The following is a 22,965-nucleotide window of genomic DNA, read 5'->3' as shown; positions in this document are numbered from 1 at the left end:
AAAACAACTCGGAAGTGAAGGGCTCGAGCAGCTGCAGCCCCCCAGTGTCATACCATATGCTAACTGCGGATACAGAAGTTCTTTATCAGTTGATGACAAGAAGGTGACAGCACAGGCAGGCATCAGCAGCTACCTTCTCAACTGAGGGGTGTGACAAGGGTGCAGCTGAAGCAACACCAGCCTTCACTGAGCAGCCCTGCTGCTTTGGAGCCTGTGCTGCAGGAGTAGGGGCTGCAGGTGCCTGTCTGGCCAAAACAGTGAGTTGTGAAGCTGCCAAGGATCATGCTGCTGTAAACAAATACCCACTCATCCCCAGGTGGGCTGACAAAGCAGCTCTTTCAGGCCTTGACCTAGGCCTTCCTGTGCCCATGGAGCTTGGGAGAGAGAACCTGTGAGCAGTGTAGGCTGAATCCCTCATTAGAGAATCACAGAATGGTTTGAGTTGGAAGGCACATTTAAGGTCATCCAGTTCCAACCCCCTGCTATAGGCAGGGATACCTCCCACTAGAGCAGGTTGCTCAAAGCCCCATCCAGCCTGGCTTTGGACAGCTCCAGCTGTTACAGCCAAGGTGGAGGTGGCCCTTGTCTTGGAAGGCAGTGGCATAGAAATAAAACAAGCCCTGTGTTTTTTTTGTGGATTTTTTTCTTGTCTTCTATGAGAGAACCTTCTTGGAAAAGCCATATAGGCTTAGAAATATCTGATGCATAGGAGTAGACAACATTTTGCTTCTCCAATTTTGAGAAATGCTTTGTAAGGTGGTGGCAAAATGACAAATTTACAGAAGAACTGTCATAGGTAGGACCCTGAAAACAACTCTTGGCTGCTGTAGGAACCTCTCACGGGACTGCATTGAGATCAGCCCAACTGGTAACTGAAAATAAGAAGCTAGTGGTGAGATAAGTCATGAAATGGCTGCTGTGCCTGTCCTGGGGAGGTCAGTTGTGCTTGTAGTTTAGTCTCTCCTGCATAAGAGATGTAGGAATTCTTCTTTAAAGGTAGTAACAAATGAATAGGTGAACTAAATTTGAGTGTGGTTCTTCTGTTGTCCTTGCCCTCCCCAGGCACTAGTAGCCCCAAACGTGGAAGTTTAATGTTGTGCTCCATCACCCTGTCAGTGAAGAAGTCCTTCTTTGCGTTAGTATGGAACTGGTGTGTTCCAGAATCTGCTAGCTCTGTTCTGAATTTTTATCTGCAGCTGAGATTGCTTGTGCCATAACACTCCCTGCTATTTTTATTGGAAATGAATGATATTAATATTTGCTAATGTCTGGTCCAAGCTGACCTGAGTCTTCAGCAGGATGTGCAAATTAATGGAACTGGAAGATCTTGAACACTTGAGATGGCAGAGACCTGCAGGGATTAGAAATGACACTTAAGTAATTTTCTCTTAATTTAATGTGTAACGTAAGAGAGCATTCCAGGTCTCTGAAAATGCAAGATAGGCGGGGAAGCTTGGAGAGCTGTAATGCTGAAAAACTTGTGGTAGAGAGAAACAGACAGTGAAAGGTTTTGGGTTTTTTGTTGTTGTTGTTGTTGTTCTGTTGTTCTGAAACAGCGTGTGCTTTGCATTGTTCTGCAAACCAAGGAGGTATCATCATAAAGCAGAGCCGGAGATAAGTGGCTGCGGTGGTATTTGAGTCTCAGACCTGGTGTTGCTGCCCTACTGAAAAGGAACACCAGCATCCAATGATAGGAGGGAGAGTAAGGTTGAGCATGGTAAGAGCTCTTCCAAGAATAAATGGGATTGTTTGGAATGCAATGGCAAAGATAAATTGTGGGCAGATGCTCATTGTGCAAGCAGCAGTAGTAGTTAATATCATAATTGCCCTCCGCCCAGGGAATATTGCTGCCTTTGCTGAGGGCTACCACACCCTCAGATCTGCTGCTGGAGCAGCTTGGGGTGAGTGCTGCCTGCTTTGCTTTCAGCAGCATCAGCTGGATTAATGGAGATGGGCTAGCTGGTTTGTGCCAGCCGGCTGGCTTGCTGTGTGGAGCGGGTTACGGAGTGCTGGGTATAAACTGCTCTTGCTAGCGAAGCTGTGAGGGCAGCAATGTCCAACTCCTCTGGACAGTTGTCTTCTAAGATGCTGTCCTCAGGGTCTACAAGTTTTCTGCTGAGAGCCTGCGTGCTGATGATGCTTTCAGTGCAAAGGAGGGAAATAATCTGTGCTTGTGTAATGCTCTGTGTAAAGGAGACAACTCCTTCTGTTTCAGTAGCTCTACCTGATAGCATGTAGCAGTGGCAGGTCTCCCTGTGTGGATTATTTTTGGGGTGTGTAGGGGTACGTTAGGTGAGCTGACTTGGTGTTTTGCTCTCTTCTTTCTCTAATATGCAACTTAAAAACAGTGGAGAGCAGTGGATTTTTCCTTGGCAGTATGATGTTGCTTCTCAGTAAACTGCTGGAAGCTTGCACAGAGTGGGTGTGAAATGGATTGTGTGGGCTTTTTTCCTTCCTGCTCCAAGACCACTTCTTGGCATCAAGGAGTTTTTCTTTAGACTTCTTTGGGGAACAGATGCGTGAAGTACAGTTACCACTCATACATATGGCTTTTAAAATATGGAAGCTGTTGGACTGAAGTGGCTTCATATGGTATTGTTGAAGGATCAGAATGAACATGCAAGTTTAGGTTTTTAAGACTTGAATGTGTAGCTGAAAAGTTTTTTTGGTTTGTTTTTACAAGGTTAAATATTTGCATTTTCATGGGTATTTAAGATTACACCCATAGCTGTGAAAGTTATTCTTTCTGCAACTTTCAGTGCCTAAAATGATGTCCTCACTTAATCTCTTCTCCTGGAGGGAGGGGGGGGGAATGTAATACATAATTAAAGTAGTTGTAATTCTTAATTCTCTAATGCAGACATCTTTTTATTACAGGTTCCCAGTTTGAAAACTGTTAGAAGATACTCTGCCACCATATTGGATTACTTTGTGTGCAACTCAGCATGTCACTGTGCCCTGGATTTTATAAGGTGGCCATAATTTAATCCCCACTTTCAGTTTCTATGTATCGGTGAAGCATTGGAGCTCTTTAGAGCTACTGTTACTTGTGTGGAAACTGATCCGTCTCAAATCCCTTCTCCAAAGGACTTGACGTTACCAGCAATGAGCTCCCAAAGCCATCCAGGTAAGGACAAAACCCCTTTGAATTTAGAAACAAGGGCCAGAAATCACTGGGCTTGGCCAAAATGTGCTGCATTTGAACTGCATAATAGTTAATGTGGAACGAGAAGGCTTTGTGTTGTGTGAACGGGTTTTTTGCTGCTTTGTCAGAGTAATAATCCGGTCTCTGCTTCTTTCTTCGTGAGTGAAATTGTGCTTAGAAGGAAAGTTGCATTGCTCCTATCAGCTATGAGGGATTTCTGCCTGTTTGAGGTTTCTGATTGTTGCGTTATATGCAACTGAATGCACTGAAAGGTCTGGGTGTTTGCTGAGATGTTGACCTGATGATTAATTCTGCTAAAACTGCACTGATAAGTCTTAATGTTTCGTGGTATTCCTATAAGGAGTGCTCACAGTTCTGCTAGTGAGTGTTAGTGGATGTTTAAGAAGAAATCTCTTCTGCGTTTGAAGTACTTTTTAGTACGAAAGCAGAGTTTTGCAGGAACAAGAGTTCATTAATCCATCTCATTGCTGGCTGTGGGATTATCCCTGATGTGTTTTGTAATTTAGGACACGATTCATGGCCACAGAGTTGTGCATTTCTGTCAGGAGGCTCCGTAGTTAGATGCTCAGTCACCTGCTTTTGAGCTTACATTCTTGTCAAATGTTGGTATTTAGTGAGTGTCAGGTAAGCTTGCGTTAGGCTTTTAGGTTTGTGAGCTTGGAAGAAGAGTTTTCATTTGTGTTCCAGTACGTCTGCTGACTGTTTCAATACTTGGTTAGGAGTAGTGACCACAGGAAGGTAATCTGTGTGCCTTGCCATTGCTGGAATTGCTTGTTCCATTATGCTTTTGACAGGTTCCTTTTGTGACTTCCATTTAATCGGTTTTGGGTTAACAGCCAAATAAGACTAAAGTTAAGTCAACATCTCCTTAGATTTAAGGAACCATGTGTTTGTAGGGGAAGGATTTTATATGTGCTTCAGGATGATTAATAGCAGTCCATTAGTGGCTTCTGAGGCTGGGAGCAAGAAACATTGCAGCAAACGGGGACGCTGGAGGTTAGAAGCAGCATGGCTGAAAATCTGAACCTTGCATAATATCTGTTTTATAATTCTGTAATGTAGAAGTCTGTTAGATTTTCAGACATCTCTCTGGTGTTACGGGGAGTTGGGAAATTAAATATGTATGAGTAGTGTTCTGCATATAGGTATTCAGCTTTGATACAGTTTTTTTGCAACACAGTGCTTTTCTAGAGGTCTGTTTTTCAAATATGTGGATAGTTCTTATTGAAACAGGTTGTCCAAGGAGGCTGTGGATGCCCCATCCCTGGAGGCATTGAAGCCCAGGCTGGATGTGGCTCTGGGCAGCCTGGTCTGGTAGATGGTGACCCTGCACACAGCAGGGGGGTTGAAACTTGATGATCATTGTGATCCTTTTCAATCCAGGCCATTCTGTGATTCTGTATGAGACACTGAGGAGCTAATGACCTTTTCCATTTTCCTGCATGGTAGTTGGAGAGATTGAGCACACAGCTATGTTAAGAACCAGCAAATAAACCTAATGATGAAGAGCATCTCTCCAAATGTTCTGGAAAGAGAGATGTCATTCATAGCTGGGCTGTTCTCTTGGCTCTCATGGCTGATTTGGCTTGTTCTCCTTTAATTCAAATGTGAGCTCATCCCTTTTTACCGTGCCCTTGTTTGGTGCCCAAGATCTGTACTGATGATGTGTGAGAGAGTCCTGTAAAAAGTGCCAAGGAAAGAAGGCAGAAGCTTCCCATGCAAGAGGAGTTTTTGTGGCGCTAAAAATCAGTTCAAGACTTTTGCAATAGACATGTTTATGTGTGATTCCTGCTGGAATAACTGGTTGCCTCAAACCCAGGAAAGCAGCAGCTCAGCTGCGTGGTTCTGGATACATACGCATTCTCCTGAGCTGCAGTTCCTAAACTTCTTGGCCCACTGTCACAGAGGAGCTTGGAGTGAGGTATGCGTTGGCTCAGTGAGAGCTGAAGCTGTGAATCCTCAGTGTTTGGGAGGAAATTTCATGTTGGCAGTAACCCTTGAAGTGAAGGACTCCTGTTGTCAGCTGTTTTGCTGGAGATCACTTCATTTTTGCAATTTTTTTCACCTTTAAAAAAAAATAAAAGCAAAGGAAGTGATCTGACAGTATTGTTACAGTTTGGTGTTTTAGATGTTGGCATTGTATGACTGTATTTCCAAGTGCTAGGTTGATATTCTAGAGTGTGTCGTGATGGCTTCCTAGCTCTGGCTCACACCATGGTGTTCTCACTGCTTGCTTCTCTTTGAGAGTCAGTGTTATAATATTTGGTAGAAACAATTTCCAAACGTGGCCAAAGATGACACCTGGACTTCTCACGTCAGTTGCGATAGCTGTTCTGATCATATAGCTACAGGTAATCGTTACTAATGATGTGCGTTGTTTAAGGGAATGCTCTGGTTTACCTCAAGAGCCTATTAAATTTTGCTTCTGTGGATACGAGCTTCCTTCTCTGATCTTCTCCAAACCTATCACAAATGGGATTTTTTAGCAGCAGCTCCATCAAATTGTTGCAGTGTAGCTGAATGAAAGTGTTTTCTTGCTTTTTTTCCTTCACTCTGCAACACTCTCCTGTGGGAACAGCTGTGTACTGAAGGCTTCTCACTGAACAAGGCAAAAAGAAAAAAAAAAAAAAAAAAAAAAGACAATTAGGTAGTCTAAGGAAAATGACTTTTCCCCTATCGTTACCATTTCTTTTGTTATATTTTGGAGTAACTTTGCTAAAAGAATAAGAAATAATCTGTGGAGAAGGAATGGTGTCCCTCCCAGGGGAAGTGAATCCTCGAGATCTCCCCCTGGATGATCCAGGCTGTGTTGAGCCCTAGCTGTAGGGTAAAGACCATGAGCTTTTATTTCTGAGTTCTGGCCTGGAGGCTCTCTGCAGTTCCCTACTTGAGCTCTGGATTGGGATAATCGGCTCCTAGGAACTTTAAGGAACAGGGGGAGCAGCAGTCTGCTGCTGGGGTCCCTTTTGCCACGAGCGCCAGCTGCCACTGATGAACCACCATCCAGCTCCCTGCAGGTACTGGTAAGCTCTGTGGTTGCCTGGGCAGGAGTGTGAATCATTTTGGGTGGAACTGCTGGGCAGGCTGGGGGCAGGGGGAGGGGACAGGGCTGCAGTTGAAGGCTGGGGAGGCAGGAGGAGGAAGCTTTGTGGTGCTCATCACGACAGAGCGCAGAGGCATTGCATGCCCTTTGGCACAGGAGTTGCTGCTGCTTTGTGTGCTCGAACAAAGCTGAAAAAAATGCTGAAATTGTGCTATAAAAGATCAAGATGCTGCAAAGTGTAATTAAGAAAATTAGTCAAATTAAGATAACGTTTAGGATTATGACAAAGCTTGGGGTGCAGGGACAAGCATGTTTAGTTTCACTTCTTAACTTGCTATGTTGCCCACAATTTAGGCTTACCTTGTGTAACCTTTAGTGCTGATGCCACTTGTGCACAACCAAGTCGGCCTGGGCAAGGGGTGGATGTGGGCTTTGTTTTTTTGCTCCCATTGACCTGAAGTGATGTCTGGCTGTCACCTTCTGCCTCTCTCGCCTCACCTTCAGCTGGCTGAAGTTTCGCTGTAATTTCATTCTTTAATCAGTAAAGATTGTTCTACAGATACCAGTTATACATAGAGATCAGTTTAAGGAAACCGTAAAGTTAATCACTCAACTGATTTGTGTTTGTTTAAAGTTCACTCTCCTTTGTAAAAACTGGAAATCTCCATGCTCAATGAAGCGTTCTGTTGATGAAACGTTATCTTACAGGGATTAGTCAGTCTGAATGCTAATGCTGTATTCCTTCTTCAGAGCTGCTCTTGCGGAGATGCAAATGTTATTTACATCTTGAAGTGCTGAATGTTTGATAATTAGGAATATTGAAATTGAAGAATGAGTTGCCTATCTAATATGGAACAATCTGCAACGCGATCATTAAAACTGAGAGGAGATACCAGACAAAGCAGAAAAGCTCCATGATCACAGAACACAAGGAAAATGAGTTAGCAAGTCATGTGCTGTGATTTTGCTAGACTGAGAAGTACTTTTGTGTGGCATTTTATCTGCCAAGTGTGAGAAGCCACTCTCCTTTCACATTCCATGGCTTAATGAGGCATGGAAAGCCATTTCATGCACTATACATAAGAGCTTTCCCTGTTAGTCTTTCAAACATTTTGCACCATAAAATAAATATTTTATGCATTCTCTTTTTAAAGATTAAGAAGTTTCTGTGGAGATGCATTTCAAACTGGCTTTAAATGACACTGACCTACTTTCTGGCAGTAATCAGTCTGCTTCTGTAAGTTATCTGGGGACAAGAGCGTTCTTTCAACAAACAAAGAGCATATGAGTAAATTCCAGTCCTCCTTCAGCACGGCTTGGGCATGGCTGATCCTTGGTGGCTGTTGTCTGGAAGATGGTTTGGATATGGCATATCTATACTTGCCCCTGCTTGTCTGGTGCTCCAGTTCGCTACAGCGGAGTTACTTTAGATTGGGCATCTGGGCTTCTATTTACAAGTAGAACACCAGTAAGAGTGAGAATGGGCAGAACCTCATTATCTCACATCCTTTCTTTTCTCTCCATGAAAAAACAGGGATTTCTAGTATGCCCACTTTCCCCGCTGCTGTGTGAAGTTGTTGGATGGAAGCATTCAGCTGGTAGGCAGGCCCAGCAGAGGAGTGGGAACTCAGTAGCAAGAGCAGGCATTGCTTGTCTTGAAGCCGTTGCCCTGAGGAGCTCCTCCTAGGCGTGGAGGAGATCTCGAGGTCGGCTGAGAAATGAACTCAGCAGCAAGATCTGCCAGTAAGAAATACTCACTGCTGCTTCTGTTCCACGTGGGATAAAATAAGCTGTATGGCAGCGTGGCCACGAGGGTGATAAGTAGAAGAAACACTGAGAACCTTGCTTTGAAGACATCCCCGCTTCAGACTTATAAATAACTTTTTTCCCTGCATTTGTTGGAGAGCTTTTGGTCAGTCTTGGTCAGAGCGGGCATCTTGAATCCTCTTCTTGTTTTTGTACTTGTCAGCTTTTTCTTCTCTAAATACATTATTGAGAAAGTGTGTGCTAAGGGATTCTTTCTCTTGCTTGGGTTGAGTGCCCTACGTTCCTTTTTGGAAGGGGCTAATTGCAGTGGCTGTACTGTGGGTATTCTATCAGCCCAAGGAAAGGCTTTGGCAGCTATCTTAAACTGCAACATATGGGCAAGTTGCTTTGAGGACTGCATGTTATTTTGACAGTGAGTGGAGGTAGGAGGTGTTCTGCAAAATCTCCTGTTACAGTAAAGTTGTCAGCTCTGGAAGAAAATTTGAAAGGCATACCAGTGGAAGATTAGACTTCTCATTATGCAAAAGAAATGGCTGCTTCATGAGCCTTAGAATGTGTCTCTCTGGGTTTGGTTGTCATTCACGTGAAAAGCGGTGTGGTGTGCTGTCACATGTAATGTGACTCGGAGAAGAATCTTTCTTTCACCAAATGGTGAAGCAAAAGTTGTGTTGATCATTTAGTCGCTGTGATGGTGGGAGCTGACGGGGACAGCGATATGAGTTCTCTTGGAGCTTACGAGGAGTTCTGTGGTCCAAACAACGCGTGCTTGATCGGCAGAGATGGTTCCTTTCAGGTAGGTGATACCAGCCTATGCAAAAAAGAGCTAAACACCTTTGCAAGACTGTGGCTGCGTGTTTACTTTCTTCATTGTGTGACTGAATGCATATTCCACCTGTGTTCAGATTCTCACAGGTGTGTAAGCTGAGCACATCCTGGATTTCCTCTAACAGACACAGTATCATTGTGAGGACAATGCAAGTTAAGACTGCTCCTATGGAACCTGTGAAGTTTTTACTTTCTGGAGCATCAAATAGCGGAGACTTTCTGTATAAGGTTTTTATTGTACCCTCAAAAGAGAAAAATTGTTCTGTGCTTCAACTTGAGGTTCAAGTTGAAGTTCCTTCTAGGTCAGTGTCCCTGCTAAGTACGTTCCTCTTGCTTCTATTTTTTCTTTAAATGCAGTTCTTGCACTTTAAAGCAGGCTTTTGAAGAATTCTAAAGTAGTTTTTTTAGCCTGTGATGTATCCTGCAGTATAAAGATGAGAAGCAGGTACTTACGGTGAGAGCGAGATAACCGGATTATTTTGATGAGATGTGGGATAGGAAAAGGGTAGGAAAAAAGGTTGCACTTTTGAAGTCAGATGATAATGTTTAAGATAGTCCTTGGGCCCTTGTATCTTACTAGGAGAGTAAAAAGACCTTTTTCCATATTCTTACCGCATTTTTGGTATTTGCCTCTGGTCAAGTTTAGTTTGACCTGTATCTTCTCATGTACGCTTCCCCCAAGTTAAATTTGTTACTAGGCTGTAAGGAGTATATTCCCAGTATTTATTTTAAATTATTCAGCTTGCCTTCTTAAGTGCCAGGCTCTTCCATTGATGAGGCTTGTTTGCTTTGCTGTGGTCAGATTAATTAGGACAGTGCTGATCTCGAAGGAGTGCTTCAGTCATTCCTCTAACTCTGACTGATTCAAGAGCAGAGGCAGAAAATCCACTTACTCTCAGATGGATGTCAGCCATACGTAGCATTTCTCCTCCTTTAAGAGTAGGAGTTTGGCCATCTGATTATCTGGGCTTTGGTAGGCATTGTTTGCCTCCGCTTGAAAAGAAAGAAGTTGTTTTGTGGGAGCTCTTGGTCAAAAGCTTTGAGGTTTTTTGATTTCTTTCGGAAGGTTTTTATATTGGTTGGGAGGGAGAAGGATGGAGAAAAAATTGCACCAATGCTTCTTTTACTGAAGTTTTTAGGATTTCTTCTTGTTGTTTTGTATCTCGTGTATCTACAGAAACTGCCTTTATAGCCTGATTTGTGGATGAGCTGATTTTCCTTTTCTTCACTAAAGGCTTGACAAGTTTCTCTTTCATCCTGGGCTGCAGTATTTCATGAGTATCTCTGTACCCTCTGCTCATATCTATTCGGCTATGTCACTAGAAAAGCTTCTGATGTCTCTTCTGTTTGTGGTTTTTTAATTTTCTAATTTTTTTTCCTTGAACTTCAGTAGTTGGTTTGCTCTTCTCTTTGCCCATGTGTGTACTGGCTGGGCAGGGGCTATGGCTGCAGTGACTGTGCAAGAAGAGAACAGGCAAGTGAATCTCTGCTAATATCTGTAGCATCATAGTCAATGAGAAATGGTATATGCAATTAATTATTCCTCCAAGAAAGCTAAAGTTTAGCATATCGGGGATCTGTTTAAAAAAAAAAAAAAAGGTTGTTTTATAACTAACCAAATAACTGTTGTTCTGCCAGTTGCTGGGGAAATCAGATGCTTCACCTGTAGTGCTCTTACATGCTTTAAAATGAACTGGAAGGCAAATGTTGCTGTTTATGAACCTCATACCACAGCCATGGTCTCTGACTTGTCACATGTGCCTCTGCAGCCCACAATGAGAATCCATGTATGAGGACAGTAATTGGGAATGTTAGTTAGTTAATGCAATCAGGTGGATAAGTTTGGCTGTTAAGCCTGTCTTTATAGGCTACTGCTAAGCTATTTCTGAGCCCCAGGGTGGTGCTGAAGTGCAGGAAGGAGTAGAGGCCAGCTTGGCTGCCATTGCCTTTGTGAAGGGGTGGCACAGCATGGCCTCCTGCCTGGGAAGGCCTTGCACTGCCTGCCTCTCTGCCAGTGTCCCTGGAGCAGCTAAGCCTGAACATGCTACTGGTGGCACTCATTTTTTGGGTGTTACCAGAAGCACATGTGGGGTTCTTTGCCCTGTGGTGAACATGGCATCAACAGTCTTCCCGATGACCCAGCAGCACTGGCTTTGACAGGGAACCTGAAGACAAGGCTGAAGCTTTCTTGTGTTTGCATGTGGCCTGTTTACCTTTGTAACAGCCACATCAGAACAGTCCTATGAGCCTGAATTCTGGGGTCCCTGTGCATTCTACAGGGATGAGCATGCAGGGTTGGTCCACAAGTCTGAGGAGACGAGAATCCTGATCACCTCTACTTGTGAGGACCTGGCAGAGGAGAATGGGCTGCATAGAGAGTCTGTGGATGCTCTGTCCCTGGAGGTGTTCAAGGCCAGGTTGGATGGGGCCCTGAGCAGCCTGGCCTGCTGTTAGATATGGAGGTTGGTGGCCCTGCCTGTGGCAGGGGGGTTGGAATGTGGTGATCCTTGAGGTCCCTTCCAACCCAAGCCATTCTATGGTTCTATGAGCAGCCTTAATACACTGCTTGGGATCTTCTTTGAAGTGGGGACTGGGAGTGGTAAGTTTCAATTTCTCAGTCTTCTGCTTCTGTCATCTGTTCAGTTACTTTTCGGAGGCTGCTTTGGCACTTGCAGGGAATAGCACAGTTGGGCCTTCACGTGTGAGGAGTGCCATGCTGAATCCCTTCACGGTGAATGGTGAGCGTGCACTGCTTCAGAGGTTGTATGGCCAAAAATTGATGCTTCTGGGGTTCTGCACCTTTTTGTTGAATGAGGAGTGGAGTGGTGGCATGTGGATGTGTGAGCAAGTAGGATTTTGCCAGTGCCACCTACTCCTTTCCTAGGTACTTCTAAGCATGGGCAAGATGCAGTTGTTTGCAGTGGAGAGAACTTGTGGAAAATCTGGCTGTGCTGCAGCTGCACTCTGTGGTAGGGCTGGGATCAGGATGTTGGAGGAATGACAGATGAATTCAAAGAAATCATTTTAAAAAAGAAAAAAAAAATCAATCCTGACCCTTTCACTATTCAAGAATCTATGTACTCATTCTGTTTGTAGCTGTTATGTTGCCAAACCACATAAATAGCTTTACAGGGAAAATTGTAATAGGAGTGAGGTGTAGCCAATGCGCTTTGACCCGCTAGCCTTGGCTTCAGGTACCCATCTTGACTCCAGCAGCAGCCTTCTGGGACGTGTAACTCCATTGGGTTTTGTGAGCTAACAGGGTCTGGGGGCTGTGGGGCACAGTGCCTCTGCGGGCACTTCACTCACTGAGTTGTGTGTTGATTGCTTGTTGTTTTAAATTTTTTGAAGGCGTTGCTGGCCATGAACTACTGTGTAATGACTCTCTGCTCTCAGGTTTCACCTTCTGGTCGATAGACCAGGATCAATGCAGTTATTTGTGGATGTAGTCACTGCAACATCCAGCTAGCCAGCTTGGGTGCTGCCCAGCCTGCCGCGGGTGCAGCCGCACTTGGTTGCCTTACTTGCTGAGCAAAGAGGGGGCTGTGGATTTATTATTACTGAACTTCTTCAAAGTCGGTTCCATTATTTTGATCAATTGAAAGTTTTTCAAGCAGAAAAACCTTACAGCTTGGTAATGTTAAGATGCACTTAAGCTAGAAAAGCATAAAGATGATCCATTGAGATGGGTTTTTATTCTGTTTCTGTGTTTAAAACTTGTGCTTTCTAGTTTAACAGACTACTTTCCCTTCTTTACCTGTAACCTTCATTTTACAGTGGATATAAAAAGAAGTATCTTATTTTAAAACTTTTCCCCAAACAGCAGCATGTTGCTGTTCTATAAAATGCCTGAGCTGCTCTTGTGGAGAGAGATAAAAGCCTGAACTAGACCAAGCTGATAGTCCTTCTCTTTGCTGGTCAAAAAACAACCCAGAACAGTAGAAAGCCTGGCACATACAGACCAGGCTCTTGTAGTCCATCCAAGTTGTGACTCTTTGACTTGTCACTTCGGGAGAAAGCACTTTATTCTGAGCAAGGTGTCCTTGATCTCATGCAGCCTTTGCTGGGAGAAGGCACGCAGTCCTTACAGCTTAACAAACAGAGGAGGAGGGCTTAGGAAATCTGTTCCCTGCTGACAGCAAGGATCTGATTAGCATTAGATGTTTCTTCTTTCCAGCAGGTGGAAGGCCTGTTCTGCAGGCTGGTAGCTCCTGACAGGTTTATCGTGAAGGCTTCTTGGCAGGTAGGGGTGATGCTCCTCCTTGAGTCTGCCTTCAGGATTCTGACTTTTTTTTCCTTTAAAATCTGTCTTTGTGCAGTAGCTGTTTGAAATGGATCTGTCTTTGTTTTCTTTCTTAGCACCCAGAGTTGCAGCAGGTAGGACCAGCCGCGGCCTTGCAGGGTCAGTATACTTTAATAATTGTCACCCAGAATGTATTTGTGATGTGATCTAAACAAACTTAGCACCAGTTTTGATCCTTCAGCAATACAAACTACTTTTTTTTACGCAACAAGAGCATGCACGTTTCCCTCTGGTCACTGGATCCTGTCTTAAACTGGAGCTACTGTGTCCTGACTTCTCTCGGTGTTTGTCATGCAAGACCTCAGCTTGTTTTGTAAGCAGTTCACCAAATCACTTTCTAGCTGGGTGCTTAAAGAGAGTTCCTTCTCCTCCACTGATTAATTTTTGGCACAGAGCACCAAATAACTCTTGCGTCAATAAGTCGTCACAACCTTTGCTTGTCTCTGTCAGCGTAAATACAGTTGGACTCTAATGTGCCTGAAAGTAGGCCAGAGGTTGCTAACACTGCAGCTGCAGAGTGGTCAGGTCCAGAAGTGCTGCGGGGATGTACGTTCCTGCTGGGAGAGCAGAGCTGCTGCATGCCAGGCTACAAGCAGGGCCCCTCTCCCTTCTCTGCTCTTCTTTTTTTCTTTAGTTGCTAAAGTTGTAGTTTATATTAGATATATAGTATTAAAACTATCTCACCAAGAAAGTGTTAGTTACCAGCAAAATGTGTGTGCACTGTTTGCTTTTGTCAGGGAGAATGTGGATGCTATTATGCAGAAGAATGGGATGTTCTGGGGATAATTGCTCAAAGTAACTGGGTAACAGTTACTTAATCTTCAGAGGGTTCTAGCAATCAGGTGAGATAAACTTTCTGCAAGGCCATTTGCTTGAACAGCTCTCAGTGTGCACATCAGGTGCTGAGCGCTTCAGGAAATGGATGGGAGGAAACCTGGTGAAGAACTTTGCAGCTTTTAAAGACGAGGTAGAGCTTAATTTTCAGGAATTGTCAAGGCTGTGTTTGTTTATTAGCTGGGAGCACAAAGATTGGGATCTTACCGCAAGGATGACAGCATATTTCAAGTACTCCGGACACTGCCATTGTTTTCTTGTCTTGTTTATCTGCTTGTTTTAAGTACAACCGAATGGTAAAACTAGTGCTCCTTTTCTGGTTGCTTTTCTGTTGGAAAAAAGCAATGCAAAGCCTTTTTTTTTTTTCCCCCTCTGAGTGAGGTATTTTGCCATCTTTCTGGAAGCTTCTTCCTTCTGCTGGGATCACTTACCAATGGCTTGAAGCCGCCCTACCGGTAGGTTTTGTACCCAGGAGACCAACATATCTGTGCAGACTTGATGACACAAATGGCAGAGAAATATCAAGAATGTTCTTAAAGTTTGATGTATTTATTTTCCCCCTCATTCTCTGGATCTGTATCTAAATAAAAACAAAACCTGCTGGTGGAGGGGGTGGAGGGAAGTTCTTAGAAATGCCACTCCTGCACCAAAGCTGTGGATGTTATTTCACCAATCTGGAGAAACCGGCTGCCAGCAAGCAGTTTGCTATTGAACTTTCTGAGCAGCTGTTTCTGTCCTTTTAAAACAACAAGCTGTTGATCCTGATGCACATGTCAGTGTGCTGCAGGCATGCATCAGCCTGAAAGGGCAGGCCTCGGTGTGAGCTCTGTTTGTGAATACTTGCAGTGATATCCCATGTCTGTTTGATGAGCAAGCTGTCCACTTAGAGTTCACTTTCCTTGAGAGAAAAGGGAGTGTGGCTTGTTCTCAGCCCAAAGCAGGGATTTGACAAGCCCTGTATTTTTTTAGTATGAGATGTGCCAAGTTTCGGGGTAGATGTCTCCTCTTTCCCTTCTCCCTCACCTCTTTAGCTCTAAGCTGACGTTCACAAGGATGCTTATGTGTTTTGGTCAAGTTTAATGCATAATCTGTGCAAAGAGCGGTTTTCCCCTTTTTCCTGTTACGCCTTGAGCTTTGAGAATGGAAGTGATATTTTTTGGATATGGTGTCATTATGTTTCTACACCTGAGATGTGCCTCGTGGTGCCAGAGAAGCAGGGTGATCTCATTGCAGCCTTCTAGTACCTAAAGGGAGCCTACAAACAGGAGGGGAGTCAACTCTTTACAAGGGTAGATAATAGCAGGTCAAGGAGAAATGGTTTTAAGTTGAGGGAGGGAAGATTTAGGTTGGATATCAGTGAAAAGTTCTTTACCAAGACAGTGGTGAGGTACTAGAACAGCTGCCTAAAGAGGTTGTGGATGCTCCGTCCCTGGAGGTGTTCAAGGCCAGGTTGGATGGGGCCCTGGGCAGCCTGGTCTGGTACTAAATGTGGAGGCTGGTGGCCCTGCCTGGCATTGGGGTTGGAGCTTCATGATCCTTGAGGTCCCTTCCAACCCAAGCTGTTCTATGATTCTAAGCCACACAGTGACAGTACAGCAGGATGAGCCTGTGGGTGTTGGGGTGCTGGGGCTGGCTTTGCAACAGCTTGTCCTTACCTGTATTGATGTGCAGATGGTGTGTGCTTGCCATTCCCTTGTTGTAGAGTCAGCTAGGTGTTGGTTATGCTTCCGTGTTGTTCTCCTAGTGAGCCTGAATTGGAGGATCTTGGTAGAAAGTGGCTGCTCAGGAGTGTATGATGCTGTTAGACAGCAACAAGGCTGTTTTGAGTTGGCTCAGGAATGGAGGGTTATGTGTATTCATGTGTGCATATATTTGTGTGTGTGTGTGTCTATCTTAACTCTACTTTGGTTGCTAAATCCTTAACTTGCCAAGGATTGTGTGTGTGTGTGTGTGCGTGGCCTTATTTTTGGTTAAAATACCAGCTTCAGGTTGGATATTAGGAACAAGTTCTTCCTAGAAAGAGCAGTGCTGCAGTGGCACAGCTGTCCAGGGAGTGGTGGGGTCACCATCACTGGAGGTGTTCTGTATCTGTGGGGATGTGGCACTGAGGGACGTGGGCATGGTGGGGTGGGTTGGGGTTGGACTTGGGGATCTGAGAGGTCTTTTCCAACTGGAATGACTGTATGATTTCCAGTGGGTACAGATCAGCTCCTGTTAGCTGGCATGCTTCGTGCTGTGGTCTGGTCACTTGTCTCTGGCTCCTCCATCCTGGACTGGCGAGGTCTGTTCTTTAGGGCTGCATTTGGCTGCAGGCTGTGCTTGTCAATGTGATGAGGAAGGCGTGGGAGCGTGATGCTTGACCTGGCTCATCAAGCACCTGCTCACCTTCCCTGTTTCAGGTGTCTGCTATGCCTGGAAGTGAACTGAGCATCAGCATGGTGTTGTGAGCATTGTAAATGATGCTGGGCAGTTCATAATGAAGAGAGCACAGACTTCCTAGCTGCTGAGTAAAGCTGTGTGTGCTTTCTAGGTGTGCTTTGTCTTTTTCTTTTTTCCCTTGGAAACTGATCACAGAAGAGCTGGAGTTGAATGTGAGAGTTAGTCAGGTAGGGAGATGGAGCAGTTGTTTCCCTCTCTGAAGAAGACTGCTTTTTGCATCACCTTTGGAATAGGGAATGCACCTAGAGCTGGTTATCACGTCCTGAGTTTTCTCTCTGACTTCATTCATGCCTAAACGCCCAAGAGATGACATCTCACATGTTGCTGCTCTCCCGAGTGGCTGCTGCAGCACTAGCTGCACTGGTGCTCATTCTTGGAGCACAGATACCTCCTGCGATGGAATCCCCACGCATAGAGTGTGTAGCAAGATGCTTCTAGCAGCATTTTAGTCGATTTTTGATTTTGTCCAGCCAGATGTCATCTAGACAAGTGTCAGTCTTGGTAAGGCAGGTTGGATAAGCAAGTTGAAACTGGATACATTCACAGCGCAGCCACTGCATACCAGCTGGTTAGCAAGGAACTGGCTCTGTGTGTTGGTGCCAAAGCTAGCGTGGCTGCTTTCATTCACAGACAGTCCCCATCCGCCTTGCTGTCCTGTGAAGACTGCAGCACCCTTCAGCAGCCAGGAGCAGGTGAACCAGAGGAACGTGGCTACGGTGCTTCACCGTGAGTGCTGACTGTCCAAAGGCTGCAGATCTTTACTGAAAGTGCATGTTTTTATGCAGAAGTTGCATGTGTAGTAGATGGAGACGCATGTGCATAGGTGGCTGTAGCAAGGGTAAGATGCAGTTGTGCTGCAAGGTAACTCTTGCTGTGCTAGAAGCTTTTTTCTCTTACAAGAAGCAAATGGAATGTGAGCCTGTTTCTTTTGAACGGTACAGTCTGTTTTTCAAACAGCTTAAAGAGGAAGTATTTCACACAAAAAAAGGCACGTGTAGTGTTTATAAATTGTTGTCTGCAGGATTGTAACAGGCTTTTATTTTAAAGGAGGCATAATGCTCAGCATTTACTTTTTCACTGTATTTTTCTGTGTTCCTCCATGCATTTTCTTCGTGTCTACTAGCTTGACTGCTTTTGTTACGCTTGTTAGTTGTTGTTAGCATCCTGGTCCGTTAAAATGTTCTTTATATTGGTAAATTGTAAGTGATTTATCAGCTCAGATAGCCCTTATTTATCGCTCTGCCACTTCGGAGATATTAATTCTGCTGAGTAACTGAGTGGAAGGTAGCCCTGCACGCAGGGATGCTGCAAGGAAGAGTACCCATCCTGCCTGGGCTGTTTCTGCCAAATGGAAGCTAGCAGCCTGCTGGACTTGCTCAGGGAGGGCCCTGCTGCCAGCTGCTTCTCCTCCCTTAGTAAGAGAATGAGTGACGTGGGGCTCCTGCCTCACCCAGCTCATGGCTCCGATATGTTCAGGGGTACGAGAGCTGCGAGGCTGTAAAGCAGGCAGCCCTGCTGGTGAGAGCCTGCTGTGTACATCAGTGCTGGTCTCCGTGTTTTGGTTTCAGCTTAATCCTTTTTTAGATGCTGAGAAAACAAACTGCCGTGTGGGTTTTTTTTTTTTTTTTTTTCCCGGTCTTGGACTCATGAAATGCCACTGCAGACCTCTTTCCAGGATAACAAACCCTGAAACATCTAATTATGGATCAGTCTCTCATTCCAAGCATCGCACGCTCAGAAGGCTTTCTGATACGCTGCACAGATTTTTCAAACTGCTGACCTTTGCAGAGTGCCCTTGGCTGTGCCAGCAGAGAGCACGCTGGCAGCTTGAAGATGTTTTGTCTGGCATTTGAGCAGAACTGAAAACTTACTGCTGGTGGGAACAGATGAGAGGGCAGAAAATGCAGCGTGTGCCGAGGCTTCATGTGTCTGACGGTGAATGGTGGTGGCACTGCGGTCTTCTCTGCTAGGAGGTGACATGAAGGGGGAAAGCACAGACTGGACAGTAGCCCCGAAGCAGCGGTGCTTGGTGGGCTGCAGGAGCCCTTGGTTAATTACACTGCCCTATGGATGAGCATGCAGCTGTGTGCAGACTGCCGCAACTCCCCCCAGGTAGAGCGATGGGAGGAAAACACCCACAGCTCCAGGAGACAATAGCCGAGCAGAGGGAGCTGGGGTGATGTGTGTGAAGGATGTGTGATTTGTGATGCTGGAGGCTTACGGGCAAAAATAGCATCATTTATAATAGTAAAAGCAAAGACTTGTGCGCTACGCCTTTGCATTCTGCCAGTCTGTAATGAATGGAGGAGTAGTTTGCTTACGGATGACAAGGAGGAATGAATAAGTGCTTAAAATCTCAGCGCTGAAGAAACACTGTTTTTGTGCTGGCCTCCGAGAGTGCCGCAGCCACGCAGCCCTTTTCCCCACTCTAAATCAAAACACGATGAAGGAGACAGCTTTCATTTCATGCATGCACTCTCCCTGTGCAGCTCTCTGCTCTGTTCTCAGCCTGCTGGGGCTCTTGGTACAGAGATGGCCGCGTGCTGAGTTTTTGGGGAGGATCCCTTAGCTGGCAGCTTTCCCCTTCTCAGCTGAGGAGGTGCTTAAGGAAGGATCTGCTGCTTTGAGCTCCTTCCCCAGCTGGAAGCATCCCATGGGGATGGACTTCAGGTGCTGCACTGTGAGTTCGTGTGTTCCATGGGGGTTTCCCTGGAGGAGGAGTGCTGTGGGTTCATCCCCCTGCACTGTAAAGCTGGCTCTCCTTTGGCTATCAGATGGTCACCCTCGTGCAGTCCAACAACTTCCCCTCAGAGTGTTGAGTGTGAATGCTGCACAGCAGCAAAAGCTGCATCTGTTCTGGGCTTCGCAGTCAAAAAATGGCTGGCACAGATGCAGCTCTCCTCACTGGCACGCTGTGGTGAGAACTGGTTGATCCTTTTTTTTTTTTTTGGTTGTCCCAATAAAATGTTTTTACCCCAATTACGGATGCTGCCTGACTACTGAGCAGGCAGGCTGATCTTGGGCTACGCAGCCAACTGCCGTAATTGCTTCTATCTGTAGTAAAGCTATTGCAGCTCAATTGTTTCAGGCATGCAGTGTGACCCTGACATAGAATTTGCTTGTCTTGTTGTAAAATTAGTACTGTTAATTAATTGCTTGGTGCTTAATGATGGACCTGTCAAGACATGGCCAGAAGTGTTTCTTTCACCTGCAAAATATCCTTTTTTACTGCTACATTTCCCAGTGCCAGCAGCAGGTACCTGTAGTACCTAAGGAATAGACTTCTTAGCAACTGCAGTCTTAGGGAGTATGTGTGTGTTTTCCTGCCGTGACTAATACTTCCAGCATTTCTGGTGGCATCTGCACACCACATGATGTAAACATGCGCAGATTTGTGCAAGAATAAGATGAGGGGAAAAGCCAATTACTTGACCTTTGAAAATCGGAAAAGATCAGGTTGGTATCTGTGAGTGCTTTTCTTATTTTCATAGTTGGCTCTGACTTAAATGGCACGAGCCTCCTACTCTGAGAGGTCCCATCAGCAGGGAGCCCTGGCAGACGTATCCTAGCCAAAATCATGATGTCCCAGCTGGAGTTGGCCTTCAGTGAAGCTGCCAGTCCCATCATACAGCTTGTTGGTACGTTGGCAGGCTGACAGTATCTCTCATTCCATGTCCTGCTTAGGACGCAGAACAGGGAACCTAAGTGAAACACAAAGCAATTCTTGCCATTAGCTTTTGATGGCCCAAATGCTCTGCCTGCAAATGGTGTGAACACATGTGAAAAATGCACCTTAAAAAAAGGTGAAATGGTTGAATTTTGTTGAGCGCAAAGGCTGGAGGTGATTTGCAGTTGGTGTCACTTGCTGCACGTTGTGACTGTGGAGAATACGTAGTGAATGTGATTTTCTGTGAATGTGGGATTTGTGAATGAGTCAGGATTGCTCCAGAGAAAACCTGAGCATCCTGCAGGGGGGCACAGGCTGCCAGTCCCTGTGGGTCAGCGCGAGCTACAGAACGCTGCAGCCCAAGGGGTTTTCATTCCTGTGCGTTGTGTTTGAGGGGACAATTCATTCTACCTTTGCTGTGAGGTTGGTGAGACGCTGAACAGATTGCCCAGGGAGGTTGTGGGCGCCCTCTCCCTGGAGGCGTTCGGTGTCGGGCTGGATGGGGCTGTGAGCAACTGGTCCAGAGGGAGGTGTCCCTGTCTATAGCAGGGGGGTTGGAACTGCATGATCCTAAAGGTCCCTTCCAAACCAAAGCATTCTATGCTTCTATAACTGTGGGGCTGAGGAATAAAATCACATTTGAGTGCATGATTTGGAAGCGTTAGAGGTGGTAGTGTATGTAACTAACTCTGCAATTCCATTATCATGTCCTGTGTCTGAAATGCAGTGCACTAGAATGCAAGTGTTCTGTTGCATCTTTTGGTGCTGGCAAAGGAAGCACGTGCAGGCACGTTCTGGGAAGAAATCTCATCTCTTCTGATGCAGCACACTGCATGTTTTGTGTCGTGAAGTAAGGCTGAAACATCACTGGCATGTGAAAATCACCCGCATTCAGCTGAATCAGCTGCAGAACAGCTGCTGCATGGCTGCCTGAAGTGATGCAGAGGAAGGATGTGCTGTTGACTCAGAAGAAGGTTTGCCATGTGCCTAAGGTCAGCAAGTACATGTCTGATTTTGAAGGTTGTGTATTTACTGTATGCCCTTAAGACGATGAATCACCATGACAGCAGAAATTACTTACAGGCACCAGTTAGGGGAAAAAATACCCTGCATGTATATGTTAGTAGATAGCTTTGTACACACATGCTCTATCTATCTATTTATCCATCTCTAAAGCTCTACAGACCAAAAATAAGAGAAGGAGGTGATGCACGTGGTGCAAAGTTGCTTTTCGGTAGATAATAGTAACACGATGGGGCAAAGTAGAATTCATTTGCATCATTAAACTTGTGAAATAGTTATGTAAGCAAATTACCTGGGTGTAAACTTGTGTGTTCCTCGCGGCTTATTCGTATAAACGTTCACCTGCACAGCTGTGAAGGCTCTTATATGCAGATTCACCTTTCTGAACTGAATTGTGAAACGGGATCTTTTCTGTATGGATTTAAACACCCGTCCCTCCTCCCCAAATATTCCTCACTTTTTGCCTTTGGAAACTTCCCTTTGCCTTCGGTGCCTCTGCCTGCTTCAGACATGGCTGTGTGTGTGTGCACTGTCGCTGACATTTTTGTGAGCAAGAATGTAAACACCAAATCCACACAAGACTTGCAGAAGAACTCGGCGCATCGAGTGCATCATCTGTTTGTTATGTAATCTGATATAATGGCAGCAAAACAGAAACCAGATGTCAAGGCAGAGCAATTACAATTTTTCATCCGCCGGTATTACAGTAAATGTGCTCGGTATGCTTTCCCCCCTGAATGTGGAGTTTTATTTGTTGGGGGACCGGGAAAGTGCTGCAGGGGACTTGAGAGCTCTCTGCGTGGTTCTTGCTTAAAGACTTTGTTATTCTGCACTGATGTTCTTTCATGTAATTAAGGTCTGTGTGCTGCTCCAGCTCTGCTGGCTGGGGTATTTCTAACTCAAAACAAGCTGGGTGGAACTGCGCAGTCCAAGGACACCAGCTCTGTGTCCAGCTGTGTAGGTTGTATGGTCAACTTGCAGGCTTGCCCTAAATTTAGCATTCGGAATGAAGCTGCTTTATCTATCATGGCTGATTAAGCTTTGTAAGAAAATCCTGCCCAAACAGATTTGGTGCCAACCTTGCCATGGATACTTGAGCTGAGGAGACATCTAGGAGGGGAGCAGATGGGAGCTGCGGTTGGCACGTTGCCTCAAGTTCACCGTGTGACCAGGGGGATAAAAGGGAAAATAGATCATCATTGATCCTTGCTTTTGGAGAGATGGATTCTTCCTCCCGTGGTTTATCCGGGAGGTTTGTCTCTGCTGTCTTGCATTGAATAAGGCGATCCCTTGGCACCTATCTTCATATGCATCTTTGCATGTTGAGGCATACGTAAGATCTCAAAGAGTGTGAGCTCAATTGAGTTCATCTGTTTTCACCTCTTGTTTTTTAACCTCCTTGTTGCTGTTGTTGCTGAAGGTTTATTCTCTTCCCTGCTCTATTGCTCTGCCTGGTTAAGCTCGGGGGACGACAGCCCTGCTCTGCTGCTGGAGTTGGTGTATGGGGAGGTTGGAGGTGGAGGCTGGAAGTGCAGATCTCGTGTGTGCATTGGGTGTTCTGGCTGCTTTCTGCAGGCTGGGATTGACGCTGCTGATTTATGGTTCCTCTCAGTGCTCTGTTCCACCGACAGCTGTGGAGTTTGTTATGGATGAAGCTTTCATGTCCCTGCGAATAAAACCCTTTTTATTTTGTATTGACAGCTTTTTACTGGGTGGCTGCCGCTTAGCGTACCTTCAATGCAAGCAGGCCTTTATTTTCTGTCTCTCTGTAATGAATAATAAGTCAGAAATCTTTCATGAAGCTTCTATCTTCATTTATCTGTGTTCCACAGATAACTTTAAGAGACTCTTAAATCAGTTGCTTGTTCCAGCCGAGGGAAGTGCTGGCAGTGAATTAA

The 22,965-nt window shown here is 45.3% G+C and overlaps 1 protein-coding gene across 20 annotated transcripts in view; it reads left to right on the top strand.

Moving 5' to 3' along the window:
• HDAC4 (histone deacetylase 4) overlaps window positions 1-22,965 on the top strand; it is a 222,308-nt gene that overhangs the window by 20,799 nt on the left and 178,544 nt on the right. For all 20 annotated transcript variants that reach the window (NM_204313.2, XM_040703235.2, XM_040703237.2 and 17 more), the window contains one exon: window positions 2,878-3,127. In NM_204313.2, the coding sequence (NP_989644.1) occupies window positions 3,106-3,127 (22 nt within the window). In that variant the 5' untranslated portion in view covers window positions 2,878-3,105. The remainder of the gene's footprint in view (window positions 1-2,877; window positions 3,128-22,965) is intronic.

The sequence above is a fragment of the Gallus gallus genome, chromosome 7 (assembly GCF_016699485.2).
Source record: "Gallus gallus isolate bGalGal1 chromosome 7, bGalGal1.mat.broiler.GRCg7b, whole genome shotgun sequence".
Lineage (NCBI taxonomy): Eukaryota > Metazoa > Chordata > Aves > Galliformes > Phasianidae > Gallus > Gallus gallus.
Note: the sequence above shows the minus strand (reverse complement) of the source record. Positions and strands in the feature narration are given on the sequence as shown.